Here is an 18,164-nt window from a genome sequence, read left to right on the forward strand (position 1 = left end):
CTCCGCATGTTCACCAGGATGTCAAACCAATGCTGCGTGCCTTGTCTCAATGGCCGACAGATGTCCCGATCTCTATGCGTGGGCCCCGACAAGCTCGAAACGGATGACTTCCCTGATCGCCGAAGACCCCCCTCCCCCTGACGACACTTTCTTAGCGCCAAACTTTTACTTGATGCTATATGCCGCGGCGTTCGTCCCAAACCATCTGGCGTTTTGCGGTTATCAAACGGCTCACCCGATACCATTATGCATGGAGAAACATTATGCAAGCCACGAGTTGAGCTACCTCTACGACAATCCTGATTCCCTTGGCATCAACGTGCTTGAACCCATTCTTGAAAACCCAATCGGATCTCTGCCTGGTCGGATGATGCTTCTCAGCTTTAGATCATCTGCGTGACAGAATCCTAGCATATAGAATGCACTTGTCAGTATGTTGTGAAGCAGTTCCCGGGTGCGAGCACCGAGGGTAGAGTGGACTATCTTAAAGTTCTGGTTCCATCCCAACTTCTATCACCTACTCGCGAAAGATGGGATGACAATGCCCTCTTGTGTGGTGCTCTGGTAAGCACCAAATTTGCGTCCGCGGGTCGGGTCACAAGATGGCTGCGCGGAAGAGTACTGTGTCGCTGGCCGACAAGGACATCTCGGAGACCGCCCACGAGGACAATAACGCATCTCGCGCACAGGTGGTCGGGACGACCTCACTGTACGAGAACGGCCAAGTCCGCCTGATTCCGGTAAGATGTATTCAGCAGTACCACTCTCCACTATCTTGCCACCATGCTGACTGATACCGACGACAGGCTCCGACTCCGGATCCCAGAGGTCAGTAGCTAACGTTAGCTTCCCAAGAACTAGCCGGCCAGTGGAGAGTTAAACTGGGCTTACAAGACTTCAGATCCCCTGAACTTACCGCAATGGCGGAAGTGGGCGGCGATTGGCAGCCTGTGCTTTTGTAAGGGTGTCCTGCAACCTTCCCGCTCCTTTGCTCCCGCCCCGAAGCCCGTCAGATGAATTGACTTATTTCTCTCCAAATTACCCAAAGTTGGCTCGCTGGCGCTCTCGGCCGAAATCATCGTTGGCAGCCTCGTCCCGCTGTTCCTCCTCTTCTACTCGGGCGTGGACGTGCGCATCCTCAACACGGTCGACTTTCGAGCCATCAGCGGCGGTTCGGCCACGGGCGTGAACCCCTTTGCCGTCATCCCGCAGGGGGTTGTCCCTGCCAACATTGAGAAGGTGTCGATGCTGGCGACAATTCCCTTGTTGAGCAATGGCATTGCTAGCTAGTATGTGTCGTGTGTCGCTTCCTCATCCGATCGGGAGGGGGGGGGGGGGGGGTGGGACATCTCAGCTGATCCGTTGGGTTTGCCCATTCTTTTAAACAAAGCTTCTTGGTGCCGCTGTCAATTGCTATCGGTCGGCGGCCTGTTTTGCTCCTGGCTGGTGCCTGCGCCTGGGTTGGCGGTTTTCTCGCTGCCGCAAGCTCATCGTTGGATGTTCACTTGGTCGCAAGAGCAATGCAGGTTAGTAGTGCCAGTGGACTCCGAACAAACACTGTCTTTTCCCAGTGGCTAACTTTGGCTTGTTGTTCATCAAGGGCCTGGGAGCAGGGACTGTAGAAGCCTTGATCCCTCTGGTTCTGCAAGACATGGTGTTCATCCATCAGCGGAACAAGGCCATGGCCGCCGTCGTGTCGAGCCAGGGGATTGTCATCACCGCCCTGGGCATCGTGACTCCGTACATCGCCTCGGTACACGACTGGAGATGGGTCTACTACATCACCTCCAGCTTCGGCATCGTCGCTTGGCTTCTGCTCATTGCGTTCCTCCCTGAGACGCGCTGGACGAGATCCAAGGAAGAGCTCAGTAGGTCAAACCCCCGGTCCCCCCTGTATCCCGCTCAAGTGACCAGTTCTGGTGCTGAGATCTGCTATCTTGCATCCAGGTGGTCAACAATTTTATCCCCTTGAACCAGGGGAAACCCGACCAAAGTTGGACTACGAACGATATCCGGCCCCGACACAATGGTCGTACCTGGGCCTCTTCCAGAACGGTTTCGCGTGGAAGCAGGCCGGAATGTCCATGCTTAACACGCTGAGGGCTACTCCTTTCCCGGCCATTGTGTGGGCCACCGTGGCCAACAGCATCTTTGTGATTGTCAACTCCGCCGCGCAGCAGATTGGGGCCTTTGCACTTCTGGCTCAGGGGTAAGTCATTGCATTGCATTGCATTTTCCAACGGCTGTATGATGAATCCCTTAACCCCTGAAGCTGAGAGACTAAACCAACCCCCTGGCAGTTGGCAATTCCAGTACACCGGTCTTTTCGTCCTCCCGTTCATCGCCGCCACAGGCCTGGTCTACTTCTTTGGCGGCCCAGTCGCCGACCGCATCTCGAACGCCGTGGCCCGGCGCAACGGCGGCGCTCGGGAGCCCGAGCATCACCTGCCCAACATCGCACTGCCACTGGTGTCCGGCCTCGCAGGGATCTTCGTCTTTGGCTGGGCCGGGCAGACGAACGCGCATTGGGCCTTCCTGATGCTGGGGTCTTTCCTGATCATCTTCGGCTCCTTGGTCGTCCTGTCGGTCATCAACGTCTTCGTCGTCGAGAGCTACCCCATGTGGGCCGGCCCCGTGCTCGTCAATGTTTCCAGTCTCCGCATCATCATCGGCTTCTTTGTCTCGAGCAAGTCGACGTCGTGGATTGCTCAGCGCGGCTTCTTGAATACGTTCGTCGTCTATGCCGAAGTCATGATTGTGGCCTCGCTGGGTGTTCCGCTTTTGTATTTCTTTGGCCGGAAGCTTCGGCAGTGGACGGCAGGCAGGGTGCAGAAGAAGATCGTAGGTGATTCTGCCGAGAAGGAGCTCGATGACAGTGCGAGCGAGAAGTCTCTGAGGTCATGAGGCTCAGGAGATCGTGTCGGGATGTATACGACGCAATGAGCTGGTCCTACGTTGTACGATCCGTACGCCCCCGATACCTGTTGCCGAATGAGAGACGTCGCTGCTTGTGTACGTATGATTTATAGTATTGTCTCGTGTTGGCTAAGTAATGAAAGGTGTATGGCGTACTCTTCCTTCAATGGGTGGGTTCTTCATGATGGTGAGCATTGGATAAGGGTAGCTGAGGAGTTCAACCTGAAGAAGTAAGCTGCTGGAAGAGGCTACATCTGATAGGCGGGCAGAACACCCCCGAGTTCCCGTTAGGGCGGAGCTTAGGGGATCCCTTTGAGGCCGGGAGGGGATGATTGGTAGCTCTGGTTACATCGCGGAGGTCATTAGGGCCATGGCCAAGACAACCACTCTGGGGAAGTTGAAAGACATGCAGGATCCAACAAACAGACTCACAACCCCTTTCCCCTTCAGGGACACGAATATTGCCTCGCTGCCGTCAGTACTCTTCTCTCCGTATGCCCAAGCCACTATGACAGAACATACGGTTCAGATCCTCTCCTCCGGTTGGGAGTTTAGGGGCGAGAAGGACGAAGACTGGCTGCCCGTCTCACAGGTCCCCAGCAACGTCCACACTGAGCTCATGAAACACGGCTTGATACCGGACCCCTTCGTCGACACAAACGAGCTCGAAGTGTCATGGGTCGCCGAACAGACGTGGCACTACCGAACGACCTTCGTGACGCCAGCCGGCGGACGAGACCCAGGAGCGAGGGTCGACCTGGTGTTTGAAGGGCTCGATACCTTTGCAGCGGTAAGGCTGAATGGGGAAGTCATACTGGAATCGGACAACATGTTTGTGGAGCATCGCGTGAGCATCGGACAGCTCCTGGTCGACGGGGCAGCCAACAACACGCTCGAGATCGTGTTTGAGCCTGCGCGCCGGCGTGGCCTTGAGCTTGTCCAGGCGCACCCGGAACACGACTTCATTGTGCACCAGACAGAAGTCAGCAGAGGCCCTGTCCGGAAAGCGCAGTACCATTGGGGCTGGGACTGGGGCCCGATCCTGCTGACCTGCGGGCCGTGGAAGCCCGTGCGGCTGGAGTCGTACGTCAGCAGGATCGAGGATGTTCGGGTAGATTACGACATCCGCATGAGCCACGGGCTGCCGGTCGTGCTCGAGATCACCGTCCAAGCCCGTGTTGTTGGTCCTGCAGCGGCCGTGGAGGTTGAGCTTGTCCTGCCCGGAGAGCAAACCGCGGCACTGAGAGATCGCAAAGAGAACCCTGCTGGTGGTGAGCCTTCATGGCTCTACACCTCCACGAGGCTCAGCATGGAGAAGCCGCCGCTTTGGTGGCCGCGAGGTTACGGACCGCAGCAGCTATGCAAACTACGGGTGCGGAGCATGGCCAGCGATGGATCGACAGTCCTCGCGGAAGAGCACCAGACCCTCGGGTTCCGCAAGGTCGAGCTGATCCAGGAGAAGGACCAGTTCGGCCAGTCGTTCTACTTCCGCATCAACGGGGTTGATGTCTTCTGCGGCGGCTCCTGCTGGATTCCAGCCGACAGTTTCCTTCCTCGGATCTCTGCCCAGCGCTACCGCGACTGGATCCAACTCCTCGCCGATGGCAACCAGAACATGGTGCGGGTCTGGGGCGGCGGCATCTACGAGCCGGATGCCTTCTACACGGCCTGCGACGAGCTGGGCATCCTGGTGTGGCAAGACTTCATGTTCGCCTGCGCCTCGTACCCGGCATACCCGGACTTCCTCTCCTCAGTCGCGGCCGAGGCCCGGCAGAACATCCGCCGCATCCGCCACCACCCTTCCGTCGTTCTCTGGTGCGGCAACAACGAGGACTACCAGCTCATCGAGCGGTACGGCCTGGAGTACAACTTCGACTCGGACAAGGTCCCGGCGTCCTGGCTCAACTCCACCTTCCCGGCCCGCTACATCTACGAACACCTCCTGCCCGAGATCGTCCGAGCCGAGTGCCCCTCCGCCGCCAACAACACGGTAGTAGTCTATCACCCGGGCAGCCCCTGGGGCGACGGCCGCAGCACCACCCTCCAAGTCGACTCCACGGTGGGCGACATCCACCAATGGGACCTGTGGAACGGCGAGGCGAGGCCGTGGCAGCGGCTGCCGCAGATGGGCGGCCGCTTCGTGAGCGAGTTCGGCATGGTGGCCTATCCGCACGCCGACACCATCCAGCGCTTTGTCGCCGACCCGCGCGAGCGCTATCCCGGCAGCCGGACGATGGACTTCCACAACAAGGCCGTGACGCACGAGCGGCGGCTGCTCGCCTATGTCGGGGAGAACTTCCGCTTGGATCCCACCCTGGGAGGGTTCGCGCATCTGACGCAGGTGTTGCAGGCGGATGCGCTGGGGATGGGGTACAAGGCCTGGCGGAGGCATTGGGCCCGCAAAGAAGGGGGTGGAGCAGGAGCAGGACGGAGGTGTGGCGGCGTGCTGGTCTGGCAGCTTAACGACTGCTGGCCGGTGGTCTCGTGGGCCATTGTGGACTACTACCTGGTCAAGAAGCCGGCGTACTACGCCATCAAGCGGGCCCTGGCGCCGCTCGCTGTGGGCGTGACGCGCAAGTTCCATGACTGGACCATGAGGTCGGCTGACGCGCTCTGGAAGAGGAATACGGGACATGTCGATCCGAGAAGGGCGTTGACGGACATTGCGTTCGATGTGTGGGTGTCCAGCTCGAGGTTGGAGCCGGTGAAGGGCACCGTGATGGTGAGGTTCATCTCCATCAGGACAGGAGAGGAGGTAAAGGAGAGGATGAAGACAGAGGTGGATGTGCAACCGAACGGCTGCACCGAGGTCTTGGTGAGATGTAAGTTTGACTGGGCCAAGGCAACGGTTGAGACGCCTGAGCACTTTGTCATCCATGCGTCTCTCTGCGTGGACGGGGCTCAGGTCAGCACCGATACCTCCTGGCCTGACCCTCTCAAGTACCTCGACTTCTCGGACAGGGGCGTCGAGGTGAAGCATCTCAGCCCAGACCTCGTCGAAATTTCGGCGGAAAAGCCTGTTAAGGGATTCGTCTTCTCGGAAAGACAGGGCACCAAGCTTAGCGACAACGGCTTCGACCTTGTCCCTGGGGACGAACCGAAGCGGGTGCAGGTTGAGGGCGCAATCGCGGACCTCGCATGGACCTTTGTTGGCCGTTGAACCCTGGTTTTGGCATTGGCCAGTTACATAATATCATACAGCCTGTATCGCCCAGCTAGGCAGTGGAAGCCTGAACTTGAGCTTGGGCGAACCTACGAGTGACCATTGATCGGCTTTGGCTGGTAGAGCTCCTCGAGGTACTTCTCCTCTTCATCCGTCAGCACCTTCCCTCTCGCTGAGATGGCCTCTTCCAGTCGCTCAAGCTTGCTGAAGCCAATGATGGGGCTTGTGACCCGTTTGTTGATCCACGCCAACGCAACATGAGAGATCTGGTTCGTAATAAGGGGTCAGCAACGATGTCCCCAACAGCAAAGGCAGGAAATTGATCTCGGATTCGGTAGATTTAGGACTGACCGGCCACTCATGTTTGTCAGCAATCTCGACCGCCCGCTTGATGATGGTCAAGTCGGGCTCCACCGTCCCGTGCGCCCCGGGCGCGTTCTGCTTCTCGCCCTTGCTGCGAGTAGTCGTGCCGTACTGCTCCGGGCGGCGAGCCAGGTGCCCTCTGCAGAGCGGCGCCCAGGGGACCAGCGCCACGCCCGTGTCGTTGCAGAAGCGGTTCATCTCGCGCTCCTCCTCGCGGTAGAGGAGGTTGTACTGGTTCTGCATGCTGACGAACTTGGTCCAGCCGTTGCGCTCGGCGCAGAACTGCATGCGCGCAAACTGCGTCGCCCACATGCTGCTGGCGCCGATGTAGCGCACCTTGCCGGCCTGGACGAGGTCGTGCAGCGCCTTCATGGTCTCCTCGATCGGCGTGTCCGGGTCGAAGCGGTGGATCTGGAGCAGGTCGATGTACGGCGTGTCGAGCCGCTTGAGCGACGCCTCGACCTGGTTGAAGATAGCCGCCCGCGAGAGGCCGAAGTTGTTGACGTAGTCCTTGGACACGGCAAGCTGGTCGCGGGCGAAGTAGGCCCGCAGCTCGGGCTCCTCGCCCACGGCGAAGAAGCACTTGGTCATGATGACCACCTTCTCCCGCGGGATGTTGTACTTCTTGAGCGCCTTCCCGACGATGATCTCGGACGCCCCGTTCGAGTACATGTTGGCCGTGTCCCACGTGTTGAGGCCCCTGTCGTAGGCCGCTTTGAGCAGAGGAAGCGCCTCTTCCTCGCCAATGGCCCAGTCCAGCGTCCGCGGGTCGCCGAAGCTCATGCACCCGAAGATGGGCACTGAGATCTTCAGGCCGCTGTTCCCCAGTCGCCGATACTCACATTTGGAGTCCTCGATCGACTTCTTAAGCCCCGCCGTGAGGTAAGGATTGGCAGCCATGATGACGGTTCAAGATGAGCTTGAGAGCTTGTCAGGTTGGCGCGGAAGGTGTCTGTTTCAACTGGATGACGTGGAGACGATGACGGATGAACACTGTCGCCTCAGCGTATTTATACCTTGGCAAGCCATTTGCCTAGTCTCCTGACAAATCTTCCCCTCCTTCATTCCATTGTCCCGATACCTTAGGCAGAAGGTCGTCACCACGAGGGCTACCCCGCAGCGGGGATAAAGGGGTTAACGCACAGCTCCGAGGACCGCATCATAAGAGATGGTGCTCCAGCATTCCAAATTCCAACTGCACTCTAGGTAGGTGGAGGAAAGAGCGACGGGAGCATGTGGCAGGAGAATGGGGCGGCATTGAAGCGGCATTCGGAAAATGGAATACTCTCAGCTAACTCCGAGGCTGTGAAACATCAACTTACGAATGACCTACTCGGAACAACTTTTGAAAACAAAACCCTGCAGCCATTCCCTCTTTCAAGCAAATACATGGCGACTAAGGTATGGTACCTATCTATTACCTGTCCAATGCTTGTGATTGACACTGGCGGCTGTCAGTAAAAAATCCCAGCAACAAGAGTCAACAGAGTTACAGAGGGTCAAAGCGGGAATCACGAGGGGCCATCTCACCATCTGGTAGTAGATGCCTCGCTGACTCAGAAGCGAGGCATGATCGCCTTTCTCTACGACCCGCCCGTCTGCGAGGACGAAGATCACGTCAGCATTCTGCACCGTTGCAAGACGGTGCGCCACGACAACCATGGTGCGGTTCCGCTTGTGTTTCTCAAATACCGCCTGCACCGACTTCTCCGTCTCGGCATCCAGGTTGGAGGTTGCTTCGTCCAGGAGCAGCAGCCGAGGGTTCCGGATCAGCGCGCGGGCAATTGCGAGCCGCTGCTTCTGCCCGCCGGACAGGGTGACGCCTCTCGTGCCCACACTGGTGTCATAGCCGTCCGGAAGGGAAACGATGAAGTCGTGGATCTCCGCGTCGCGACATGCTTGGTGCAATTGCTCTTCGGTGGCGGTCGCCTCGTCCACTCCGAGGAGGATGTTTTCCCGAAGCGTTCCGTCAAACAAGTTGGGCTCCTGGGACACGAGAGAGATGTCTTTGCGGTAGCTTGCTACGCAAAGGTCGGAAATATCTAACCCGTTATACAGGATGCGGCCCCCGTTAGGCGAGTAGAACCTCTCCAGTAACGAAATGACTGTGGTCTTTCCCGATCCTGGTGTCTTGTTATTTGCTGAACTTCTCCGGAGGCTTTGGAAGCCACCTACCTGATGGACCCACGATTGCCGCAAACTGCCCCTTTTCGACCTTGATGGTATTTCAGTGGGTTGATGGCACCGTGCGAGCGGTTGCTCACTCACCGTCAGACTGAGGCCGTTCAGTATGGGCACATCTCGAGTGGGATATCTGAACGACACGTTCTGGAACTGGATCTTGGCTCCCTTGTCGCCATCCCCAATATCCCCAACATCCAGCGAGACAAGCTTGCCATCGGTTCGGTCCTGGCTTCGCATGTTTATGATGCGGCTTGCAGCGACCGATGCTCTAGCAAGATCTGCCCCCGATGTCAGATTCGTATCATGTCAAGGGTCGCTGGCTGATGAGGAACCTACTGGGCCCGTGGCTCAACCATTGTCCCGCGCCGAGACCGCCCTAAATGTATGTCAGGGGATGGAGATGGCTTGGAAGTCCAAGTTCGGGACACCCACCTGTAAGATGGCGATGTAGACAACCATGTATTGGAACGAGTTATACTCGTGCCGAAGCATGAGGTTGCCTCCATACCTGCTCAAAATTAGCTTTGGAGTCCTTACTCTTAGTCTGCTTCAACCCCTAGGATGTTCTCACCAAAGCACGAAAGCCACACAGAGCAGCGGGACACTGTCCGCTACTGCAAAGATCAGAGTCGTCCAGGTCGACTTCCAGAACGCCTTGGTGACATGGCGCTGAAGCAGAGTTTCGTATCGGCGGATGATGGTGTCCTCGAGCGTCAGCGATGAGACGGTCCTGAAAGCGCCAATCGACTCCGTCGCAAACTTGGCGCTCTCGGCAAAGACCTCATTGTTCGCCTTCTCGGACTGCGTTTCGAACCGTATCCGGAAGAAGGCCGCGGCGATGATCAGGGGCATGGACGAGCAGAGGGTGACGAGGGACAGCTTCCACCCAAAGTAGAAGGCAACCACTACGCAGCCGATGACGTTCAGGACGGATATGATGGCGAAGGCCATGTTTGTGCCAAGTAGCTCCTGTAGCTGGCTGGGATCCGTGGCCAGTTGAGCGGTGAGAGCACCGACCGAGTGGTCGTCGGCATCAAAGAAGGCTACCGACTGGGAGAGGATGTCGCGGAAATACTCGCCACGGTAATAGTGGGTGAGGTGCTACCAAGGATTAGCATCTCTCTCGTGAACAGGCGGTGGAGGTGGAGGGTCACGAGCACTTACAAACGCAAGTGTGGACGAAGACCATCCCAGTGCAAAGTAGCTTATTGCGACGAAGATGGCTAGCATGACGAACATCAGGCTCCAGAAGTTCGCCAGACTCTGGAGCCAATCTCCCCAAAACTGGAAAAGAGTGAGTTCCGTGGCAAACAAGTATGCTTGGATTGGCTGGCTGGCTATTGGTAACACAAAAGAGTCAGCTTGGACCCAAAGCCGGGGCCGTTGACCGGATAGACCAGGTGGTCTTACCTCCACCGCCCAAGGTGCTGAGAACCAGTATGGAATACCATTTTCCACGCTGCTTTTGCTCGTGAATGAGCAAGACAAAGCTTTCCCAAAGCCCTCGACTCCTCTTCGGGGCTGCCGAGTCATTTCCTGGTGCAGCTACGCTCTCCACGAGCGTGGTATCCGTGGAAATTGTCACCATACTGTTCTTCTCACTGAGCTCCGTCTTTCCGGGTTGCCCGGGGTCAGCGCTTTTGAGATCTTCTTCGGCGCCCATGGCGAGCTGCTGAGCCGTGGCCAGGGCCCAGTAGGCACCTCCTTCTTCCTGCATGAGACTGTCGTGGGTACCCTGCTGGACGACCCGGCCCTTTCGCAGGACGAGGATATTGTCCGCTTTCCTGACCGTCGCAAGGCGGTGTGCTATGACGACTGTCGTTCTATTCTTTGCCACCTTGTCCAACGCGGCCTGAACCATTTTCTCGCCGCGGACGTCGATGCTGCTGGTGGCCTCGTCAAGAATCAGGATCTTTGGACGCTTGACGATGCTTCTCGCGATGGCCAAGCGCTGGCGTTGACCACCGCTCAGTTTGATTCCGGCGTCTCCTACTACGGTTGAGTATCCCTGGTTTTGTGAGTTAGGGCACATGTTATTACTGGAGTGGATAGATACGGGGAGCCGAGCATCTCACCTCCGGTAAGCGGCTGACAAACTCTTCTGCAAAAGCTTCAGTGCACGCTTGCTCTACTAGCTGCTTCTTGGTTTCCCGGTCGGCAGTCTCCCAATCGGTGCCGATCAGGCCAAACTCCACGTTCGCGTAGATGGTGTTGTTGAAGAGGCACGGTTCTTGCTGCACAAGGCCGATCTGCCTCCTCCACCACTTCAGATCGATCTCTCTCAACGGCCGGCCACCGATGGAGATGGAGCCGTTACGCCAAAGAAGGCTCTGTTGAAGAGGGACGAGAGTCAGCCCAGTCGATCATCATAATTTGTTGCGGGTGCGAATCGCCTGACCGGGTGGCCGCTATCCGACGACTCGATCTCATACCACCGCTCAAGAAGCCCCACGATCGTGCTTTTCCCTGAGCCGGACGGCCCAACAATGGCCGTGACCTTTCCCGAAGGAAATCGGAGGCTGAGGTCATCAAGAATCTTGAGATCTGGCCTGGTGGGATAAGCGAAGTTGACATGCTCGAGAACAATATCCTCCGTTGCCGACACCTCAGGATGTTTGACGCCGGACTTATCCGGCTTCGGGGCGTCGAGTATAGTGTAGAAAATGGTGGCTGCGCCAGCGGCCCGAGCTGCTGCGGACAAAGGGCCTGTGATGCCGCTGATTGACCTTGTCATCAGCATGACCGACATCAGGACCCTGGCACGGCGGGTAAGATGCGTCAGCCTGGCCAACAAGACGTTCAATAAGCCCGGAATTGATCTTTTGGTTAACTCACACAATCAACGTCTCGGCAGTGTTGAGTTGCAATGCAATGTGCATCTTCAAGGAGTACCAGAATGAGAGGGCAAGCGTGCTGATCTGTATTAGTGGCTTCCCTTCTTCTTTGACTGCATATGCAGAGCAGAGGATATGGCGGACCTATACACGGCAAACTGAACTGTGACAGGACCTGTCTTAGTATTATCACATTCGCATGGAGAAGTGGAAGTATTAAGGTCTCACCTGGCGCTTGTTGTATCGCTATCAACGGAGACATCTTCAAGCCGCGGCGGCGAGATTCGTCGACCCACGTCGCATACCTTCGGGCCATCTTCTCTCTCGCTCCGCAAGCAGTGATCATCCTAATGGAGCTGAAAATCTCATTTGCTGTGATTGACGCTTGGATGTCTGCATGCTGCACCTCATTCAGGCGCTTGACGAGAAAAGGGGTAGTCGCAGCATACGTGACGATGATGAGGAGCAGGCCGCTGCTAGCGATCAGGGTCAGGGACCAGCTGTAGTACATGGAAATGATGAATGCCGAAACCACGGTTGAAGTCGATTGGAGCAAGGCCGAGAGCTTCTCGGATATGCCCATCTGTAGCGTGCTGGCTGTGATGGTGATGATAGCGGCCGTTTGCCCGGGTGGGAGCACGTCAAGCGTGGAGATGGGCTGAGCAAAGAGGGATTTCATGTACTCGAGTCTTATAGCCGCTGAGATTCTCATGCTGCACATCCGGAACCCGATCTTATTAACCATTGTAGATTACGTAGTAGTCAGCACTCCCATCCAGTTTGTGCAAGTTGGGAGCTCTCACATATGCGACGTAGTCTAGGGCAAGCTTGATGAAGAACAGGCCGACGAGATATAACCTGAGATGTGTTAGCCCCGGATCAAATCCCAGATAAGATGCCCTTACGCGCAGGTTCTGATGGCATTTTCAAACATCTGGTACGTAGTTGTGGCATTTGCTCCAAAGTATCCAGTGAACGAGTTGACCATCCGGCCTGTGTGTTGGTTAGGTACCCGGCCTCTGGCAACTGACATGATATCAAAGACCAAAAAATATGAAGTTGTACCAAATACAATGTTCATGATGGGCATGGTGACGCCGGCCCCAACTGACGTGAGGACAGCCGCCAAGAGGAGTACTTTGTCAAGCCATGTGGAGAAGGAGAAGATCCGCTGTCCGCCATGTTAGTTGTCGTGAGAATGAAGGGTTGCAAGAGGCGGATCACTCACGATGAAGTCTTTCAATGCTGTTTTGTATTGAGGTTTGAGAAGGAATGAAGACTTCTGCTTCGCTGGGGGCGACGGTGGTGCGGCGGTGTGGAGTGACTGCGCCATGGGTGCTGGCACAGGCTGCCGTAAATTGACTTGGCTTCTTCTTCTACCCGCTCCACACCGCGGTGCTGGTGAATATGGATATTACCTTGATCAGTACTCCGGTTGGCAGCAGATACGGACGCCCGATCCTTCCCCACGACCGTGGAGGAGACGGTTCAATGACTGAACACTCCGCTGAGCGCAATCCAGAGGTCTCTCACAGAAGGGAGGCCAGTAGATGTCCAAAGGTGTTGCTGTTATTTCCATGTACGTTCGCTAAACCGAGCATGAGTGACTGGGCAGATAGGGCATGAGCACCTAGGTTACTGCATTGTAGGTAGGTAGCTGAATAGGGGCTGAGACGAGAACGACAATGTATGGTACATACATTAGAAGTACTCACATCAACAAGATGAGGTGATTTGGCATCTTGGGTAAGGTGTGTAAGGTACGTAGGTTGTCTAGGTCATGCATGCTCCACAAGCCGACCTCTACGGCCGACCAGTCCACGGCAATCGGTTCTTCAGAGTTGAATTTTAAGAGGCCGAGCCAGAACACTGCTGGACCAGACTACGCCGATCTTAGCTGGTACGTGATATGACTACAGAATGGAACCTGCTCTCGCTCCGGCTCGACCGCCAGGTCAATATGCGGGTAATTCGCGTGCAATCTAGGCTAGAGCTTCGTCACAGGGCGCCAAGGGAAGCAAACCGATTCGCCAAGCATATCAGCCGCGATATTGCTGTGATAGCACTCTCAAAAGGTCGTGGATCTGAGTGGGATGTGAGGCCGGCTCGAAAAGCTCGGCTGGGGGAATGGAAACCCTGGGTAAGGTAACAAGTTGGCAACTGCTATGGTACTAACGCTACTGGCTTGTCGTCTTGTCAAAGGGCCTGCTGTCTTCCTGTAAAGTATTTACTACCTTCGTAATTGACAGACCCCTAGTTCCTTCAACACATTGACTTACCATATTCCCGTTATGATTGCTAGTTTAGATTTTAGAATGGATCGATCCCGGAGACTTTAGACAGCTAACGCCCACATCCCGGCCTTTCAGGGTAGAGTAGCATTGACTGAGGCGTCAGTGGAAGAGAAACTCCAGCTTCCAACCCTGTTCCAGGTTGCCCAAGACGGCAATCCGCCCAGGTACCGATCTGGCATATCCGTGCGCCCTTCCTTTTTTTCATCGTCCTCCTGGACTTCCGACGGGGATAACCGAGACCTTGCTCGCCACTCCTTCGACGAGATATGCGCCATGTCGATCATAGGTTGAATTGTGAGATTGAACGCGTAGGCCATCGGGATGTATTGTATTGTACAAGCACAACACACCCGCATTGTACTGCTCGGATCATAGACCGAGACTCAGTCCCGAGCCGTGCCCAAGTCTTGCGCGGCTCCAGGAGAGAAGTAGATTACACACGAAAGGGCTACAATAGAGGCATTAGCCGTCAACCAAGTATTGCTAGCGAGGATACTGGGCCGGGAAAGTGAGGCGGGATGCTCGCAAGCATGGACGGGTCTGGACAAGCGCAGGCTGGGTGACGCAATTATGGTGTGCACGATCGTTTTCGATCTCAGGCCTCAATGCGTGTGTGTTTTGATTGAGACCCGCCAAGCGCTCCCGCCCGTCTTGAGATGATTCTCGCCATGGAGCCTCTGCCGCTTCCTTATCTGCGACCTGCAGGCACCCACGGGGGCCACAGCGGCACTTATCGTGGATCTGTCGACGTAAGCTGTGCAACCAAGGACGCAACCTTGGAACTGAGCAACCTTGTCTCGTTGGGAGCCTCTTGAACCCTGGTTTTGATCAGTAACCCGGCCTCGGTCGAACAGCAGGTATGCATGTTGAACAGATGGTATTGCCCGGGCCACACGGAAGATCGAGATTGTTTAGCCGCCCGTGCCGGTGTACAACATTAGGTTGCCCAAGTTGACCATGACGACCGGGTTTCATATTAGGCGAACGGAGAAGCAGTAAGCAGGGAGTATTTGTCTCGGGCATGTGGCTCAGCTGAGAGAAAGAGACACCAGGTCGGTGACCGAGACAGTCTTAGTGCTACCTCAGAGTCGGTACTCGGTGAATCTTGACCGACTACTCAATAATAATGAAGTACATTCGTATGGAGAACCCGGAACACGAGGCCTAGAAACCTATTTACTCTAAGGCTCAATATTGGAATGCGATGTTGTTCCTAATAGAACGAAGAAATTCAGAACGCCAGGCATATCAGTGAATGCCATAGGTTTTGATGGCGCCTCGAACAACATCTCCAAGCTCCTTGACCGTCTCCCTGTCACGCGGCAGGGTATGGCCCTTCGCATGATCGAACAAATAAGCGGTGTCCGGATCGCAGACGTTGTAAAGCGCCAAAGACCCGTGCACATAGGGATCGAGCGAGCCAACTAGGCCATCGGATCAGCACGCTATACCAACAGTGGTCATCCTGCAGGGGCGACGAGGGCTCACTGATATGGCATGTCGGGATCTCAATCGTGGCGTCCGACTCGTCACTCAGAATCATTGCATGTGTGTCCGGGTCGACCGGAGGCCATCCGGCAAAGAAGATTGCGTACTTGAACATGGGTTTGATTCCCTTTTTCTTGAACCTTCGCTGTTCATGGAGGAGAAGCGTGGCGGCTACTGTGGCGCCTTCCGAGTACCCGATGATGGCGTCGAATGGGCCGCGCTCCTGCATGATTCTGAGCAGATACTTGAGCGCATTGTCGGTGCTCCGGTGCGTAGTCGCGATGCCTTCTCGCATCAGTTCCCGCATGGTGTCTTCGGGCGTCTCGCAATCCGGAAAGTCCCGGATTCTGGCCAAGACATCGTCTTGATGCGTCTTTTCCACATCCCTGTCCGGTTCGATGAAGCGGAAATACGGTGGCTTCCCAAAGTACTCCTCGAAGCCCTCTGGAGGCACCGCCTTGCAAGGCCCGTGGATGAAATGAAATGTGGCCGATCCGTCTTCGGTAAGTTCCTTCACAAACGGTGCTTGAGAGTGTAAGTAAAGGTAGCAGGGCAAGTATCCCTGGACGGGCGGACTGGGACCAGCTCACCCAACTGCACCTGGAATTTCTTTTTGCGGAGGTCAGCCGATATTCCTGAGGAGTCGAGTCGGGTCCTATCAGACTCACATCAGAGCTGCCATAAGCTCCAGGGAGGCAGAGGAATCTCATCTTGACTTGTCCACTCAGACTCGTCAGACTGGGAATGGGTGGTTTGTGGTCTGCTTCGGCTCCTCAAGACGGGTCGGTCGGGAGAAACTAACGTGGAGACGAGCTGACAGCAGGGAGTGAGGCTCTTTGGGGGGGGCACTTCCCCAGTCAACGCTGCAAGTTGACTCTGACAACTTACACCCCTCCTTGAAGTTGCGCGATACTGGCGTAGGAAGATCGTTTTTCTTGCAGCCGCGATCACCAGTGGTAACAACTTGAAGTGATGTGTAAGGGGAGGAAGCTGATCAACGGCTTAGGTAAGATAAGTTCACGACACTGAGGACTCGGTCTGCTGTAAGCCTCTATCCGGCAATCAGGGTTGGCTCGAGGGTGAGTTACCGAAGAGACGGCCCGGACGCCTGGAAGCCCGTCCTTATGGATGGAACACTTCCCACCTTATTAACTCGCGCAATATTGGAAGATAACATAATCTGCCAGTATAATGGACACGGAAGCTCGGGGCAGGAACCCCAGGTTCGGATGCGGGATGAGGCTCCGAAACAGATCATGGCGCCTGCTCAGGCCCTTCGGGGCCGAGCCAAGATGGGCGTGCTCAAAGGGGAAGCTGCGTCGTTCCTGGAATTAGGTGACGAGCATCCCGTCTGAGATAAATGACGAACCGGGTATGATTCACTGGACCCAATCCATGGGTGTGCGGTGATAGAAGTCGATCAGTCGTGCCACTTCGGGGATACTACCTGTCATGGGCGGTAACGAATGTCGGCAAGTGTGCAACATGCGGCCCGTGGCTGTCATGTGCACTGGATCATCTAGACTTTGGCATATTGCTTGCTGGCGTATAGGCGGTAAATGAAATGCACACTAGGCGCCGGAACGAGAACTGAATACTGGATGAGATCTGACCATGTATCATTTTTCATGGACATAGAACCCGTGATTCTGTTAGGATGTGGGACATAACGGGAAAAAGCTTGATTACTCGACTTGAGGTCGCCTCAGTGTTCTTTTTCCGCCTTGCGAGGGTCCTCATCATGCTCCTGAACCGCACGTTGGTAGATTATTCCGCTTGGTTCATCGGTAATTAGCCTGCTTGGAAATTGACGATCGGTGATGATAGGAGCGGTGATTTGCGCGTCACTCGTCGCAGAGCTTCACTTCAAGCATAGGATGGAGAATTTGGGATAGATTGGAGTCGACTTTTGCCGTTGTTGTTGCGCATCAGTACTGAACGCTACCCCCCCAACACAACCCGTCGCATATCCCGAGCACTAGCGCTAGCGTACATAGTCGATCGGCAGCATCCGAACCACGGGGCAAGTACCGATCTCGAACCGATAAGCAGGGGTACGCGACATCCGCGTTGTTTAACCGATATCGATAAGGGGCTCAACGGACGACAAACACTTGTTCGGTCGACACATCCATGATGGAAGGCACATGGACACTGCAAACTACCCGTAGTACTGTGCACTCGGGGCTATGGGACACTTCTTAGGCAGGTGCCGGTCGGCTGCAACATCGACACCCGTTATCGATTAACATCGACTCACCTCCTCTAGTGAAGGGCCATTATTGAGGACATTAGCCGCGATAGATCCGCCTGCATCTGGGCGGTTTTTGACAGGAGTTCAATGGAAGGCGTACGCACTTACAGTACGTTCTGACAAGCTGCCATTGTGTTGCTGGCTTGTTCTCCCCTGGGCAGATTGTCCCCTCCAACGATCATCCCCATCCCTCCAATGTCCCAAGGTGCTGGGGGCTTGGCAGCATTGACATGCGCTATGCGACTCCGACAGTGCGATCTGCATGACACCCATGGCTGCTGTCTCAGATGGGTGACGGCTGGAGTCTCGATATTCCCGCCCTGGAGTGCCGAAAGGTGCTTTACGTCTCGCGGGGCAAACAAACCTGCCTCCAATCCGCCACGAGTTTCTTTCCATCTTCCCGAACCGGGAAGCCTTGTTCGCGCGGGCGGAAGGGTTGATCGGGAGATGTTCCGAGTTCCAAACTCCCGGCTGCGTATAGACGAGAATCGAGACCACCCAGCAACGATATTGCCTAACACAAGCCATATTGCTAAGCATAGCCAAGTGGTTGCCGGATCAGCGTTGCCACCTAATATAGCTGTGCTGTGACGCTCGTATGCCGGCCGTGGGTCCGTTACTATCAAACCAATACACTCGGAGGCTGGATCACTGGTCATCAGTACGTC

At 55.9% G+C, this 18,164-nt stretch overlaps 5 protein-coding genes across 5 annotated transcripts; 2 read left to right on the top strand and 3 right to left on the bottom strand.

The window, feature by feature from the left end:
- Window positions 1-662: 662 nt before the first annotated feature.
- On the top strand, window positions 663-3,074 carry B0T15DRAFT_559929 (major facilitator superfamily domain-containing protein; the record flags this gene model as incomplete). The annotated part of the gene is made up of 8 exons (XM_062870519.1): window positions 663-740; window positions 807-828; window positions 902-958; window positions 1,049-1,289; window positions 1,391-1,526; window positions 1,601-1,868; window positions 1,948-2,209; window positions 2,301-3,074. Coding segments are annotated over 8 exons (1,668 nt in total), but the record flags the coding sequence as incomplete, so codon positions are not given.
- A 350-nt stretch (window positions 3,075-3,424) lies between these two features.
- B0T15DRAFT_495691 (glycoside hydrolase family 2 protein) lies at window positions 3,425-6,076 on the top strand (the record flags this gene model as incomplete). Its single annotated transcript, XM_062867120.1, has 1 exon — window positions 3,425-6,076. One exon carries the CDS (start codon window positions 3,425-3,427, stop codon window positions 6,074-6,076), a length of 2,652 nt encoding a protein of 883 aa, XP_062718897.1.
- A 46-nt stretch (window positions 6,077-6,122) lies between these two features.
- On the bottom strand, window positions 6,123-7,597 carry B0T15DRAFT_263846 (NADP-dependent oxidoreductase domain-containing protein). The gene is made up of 2 exons (XM_062863380.1): window positions 6,431-7,597; window positions 6,123-6,345 (listed from the first exon to the last, which is right to left on the bottom strand). Exons 1-2 carry the CDS (start codon window positions 7,340-7,342, stop codon window positions 6,169-6,171), a joined length of 1,089 nt encoding a protein of 362 aa, XP_062718898.1. The 5' UTR covers window positions 7,343-7,597; the 3' UTR covers window positions 6,123-6,168.
- Window positions 7,598-7,859: 262 nt separating this feature from the next.
- Window positions 7,860-12,793, bottom strand: B0T15DRAFT_486620 (P-loop containing nucleoside triphosphate hydrolase protein; the record flags this gene model as incomplete). The annotated part of the gene is made up of 16 exons (XM_062866375.1): window positions 7,860-7,886; window positions 7,973-8,565; window positions 8,707-8,904; window positions 8,963-9,002; window positions 9,059-9,134; window positions 9,198-9,727; window positions 9,791-9,963; window positions 10,037-10,634; window positions 10,702-10,956; window positions 11,025-11,382; window positions 11,605-11,623; window positions 11,689-11,860; window positions 12,264-12,318; window positions 12,366-12,453; window positions 12,526-12,631; window positions 12,689-12,793. 16 exons carry the CDS (start codon window positions 12,791-12,793, stop codon window positions 7,860-7,862), a joined length of 3,393 nt encoding a protein of 1,130 aa, XP_062718899.1.
- Window positions 12,794-14,757: 1,964 nt separating this feature from the next.
- Window positions 14,758-16,353, bottom strand: B0T15DRAFT_539214 (serine hydrolase FSH). Its single transcript, XM_062869721.1, has 4 exons — window positions 15,911-16,353; window positions 15,833-15,851; window positions 15,243-15,767; window positions 14,758-15,178 (listed from the first exon to the last, which is right to left on the bottom strand). The coding sequence occupies exons 1-4, from the start codon at window positions 15,950-15,952 to the stop codon at window positions 15,003-15,005; spliced, it is 762 nt and encodes a 253-aa protein (XP_062718900.1). The 5' UTR covers window positions 15,953-16,353; the 3' UTR covers window positions 14,758-15,002.
- Between the last annotated feature and the right edge of the window lie 1,811 nt (window positions 16,354-18,164).

Source organism: Chaetomium strumarium (genome assembly GCF_033439665.1).
Source record: "Chaetomium strumarium strain CBS 333.67 chromosome Unknown B0T15scaffold_6, whole genome shotgun sequence".
NCBI lineage: Eukaryota > Fungi > Ascomycota > Sordariomycetes > Sordariales > Chaetomiaceae > Chaetomium > Chaetomium strumarium.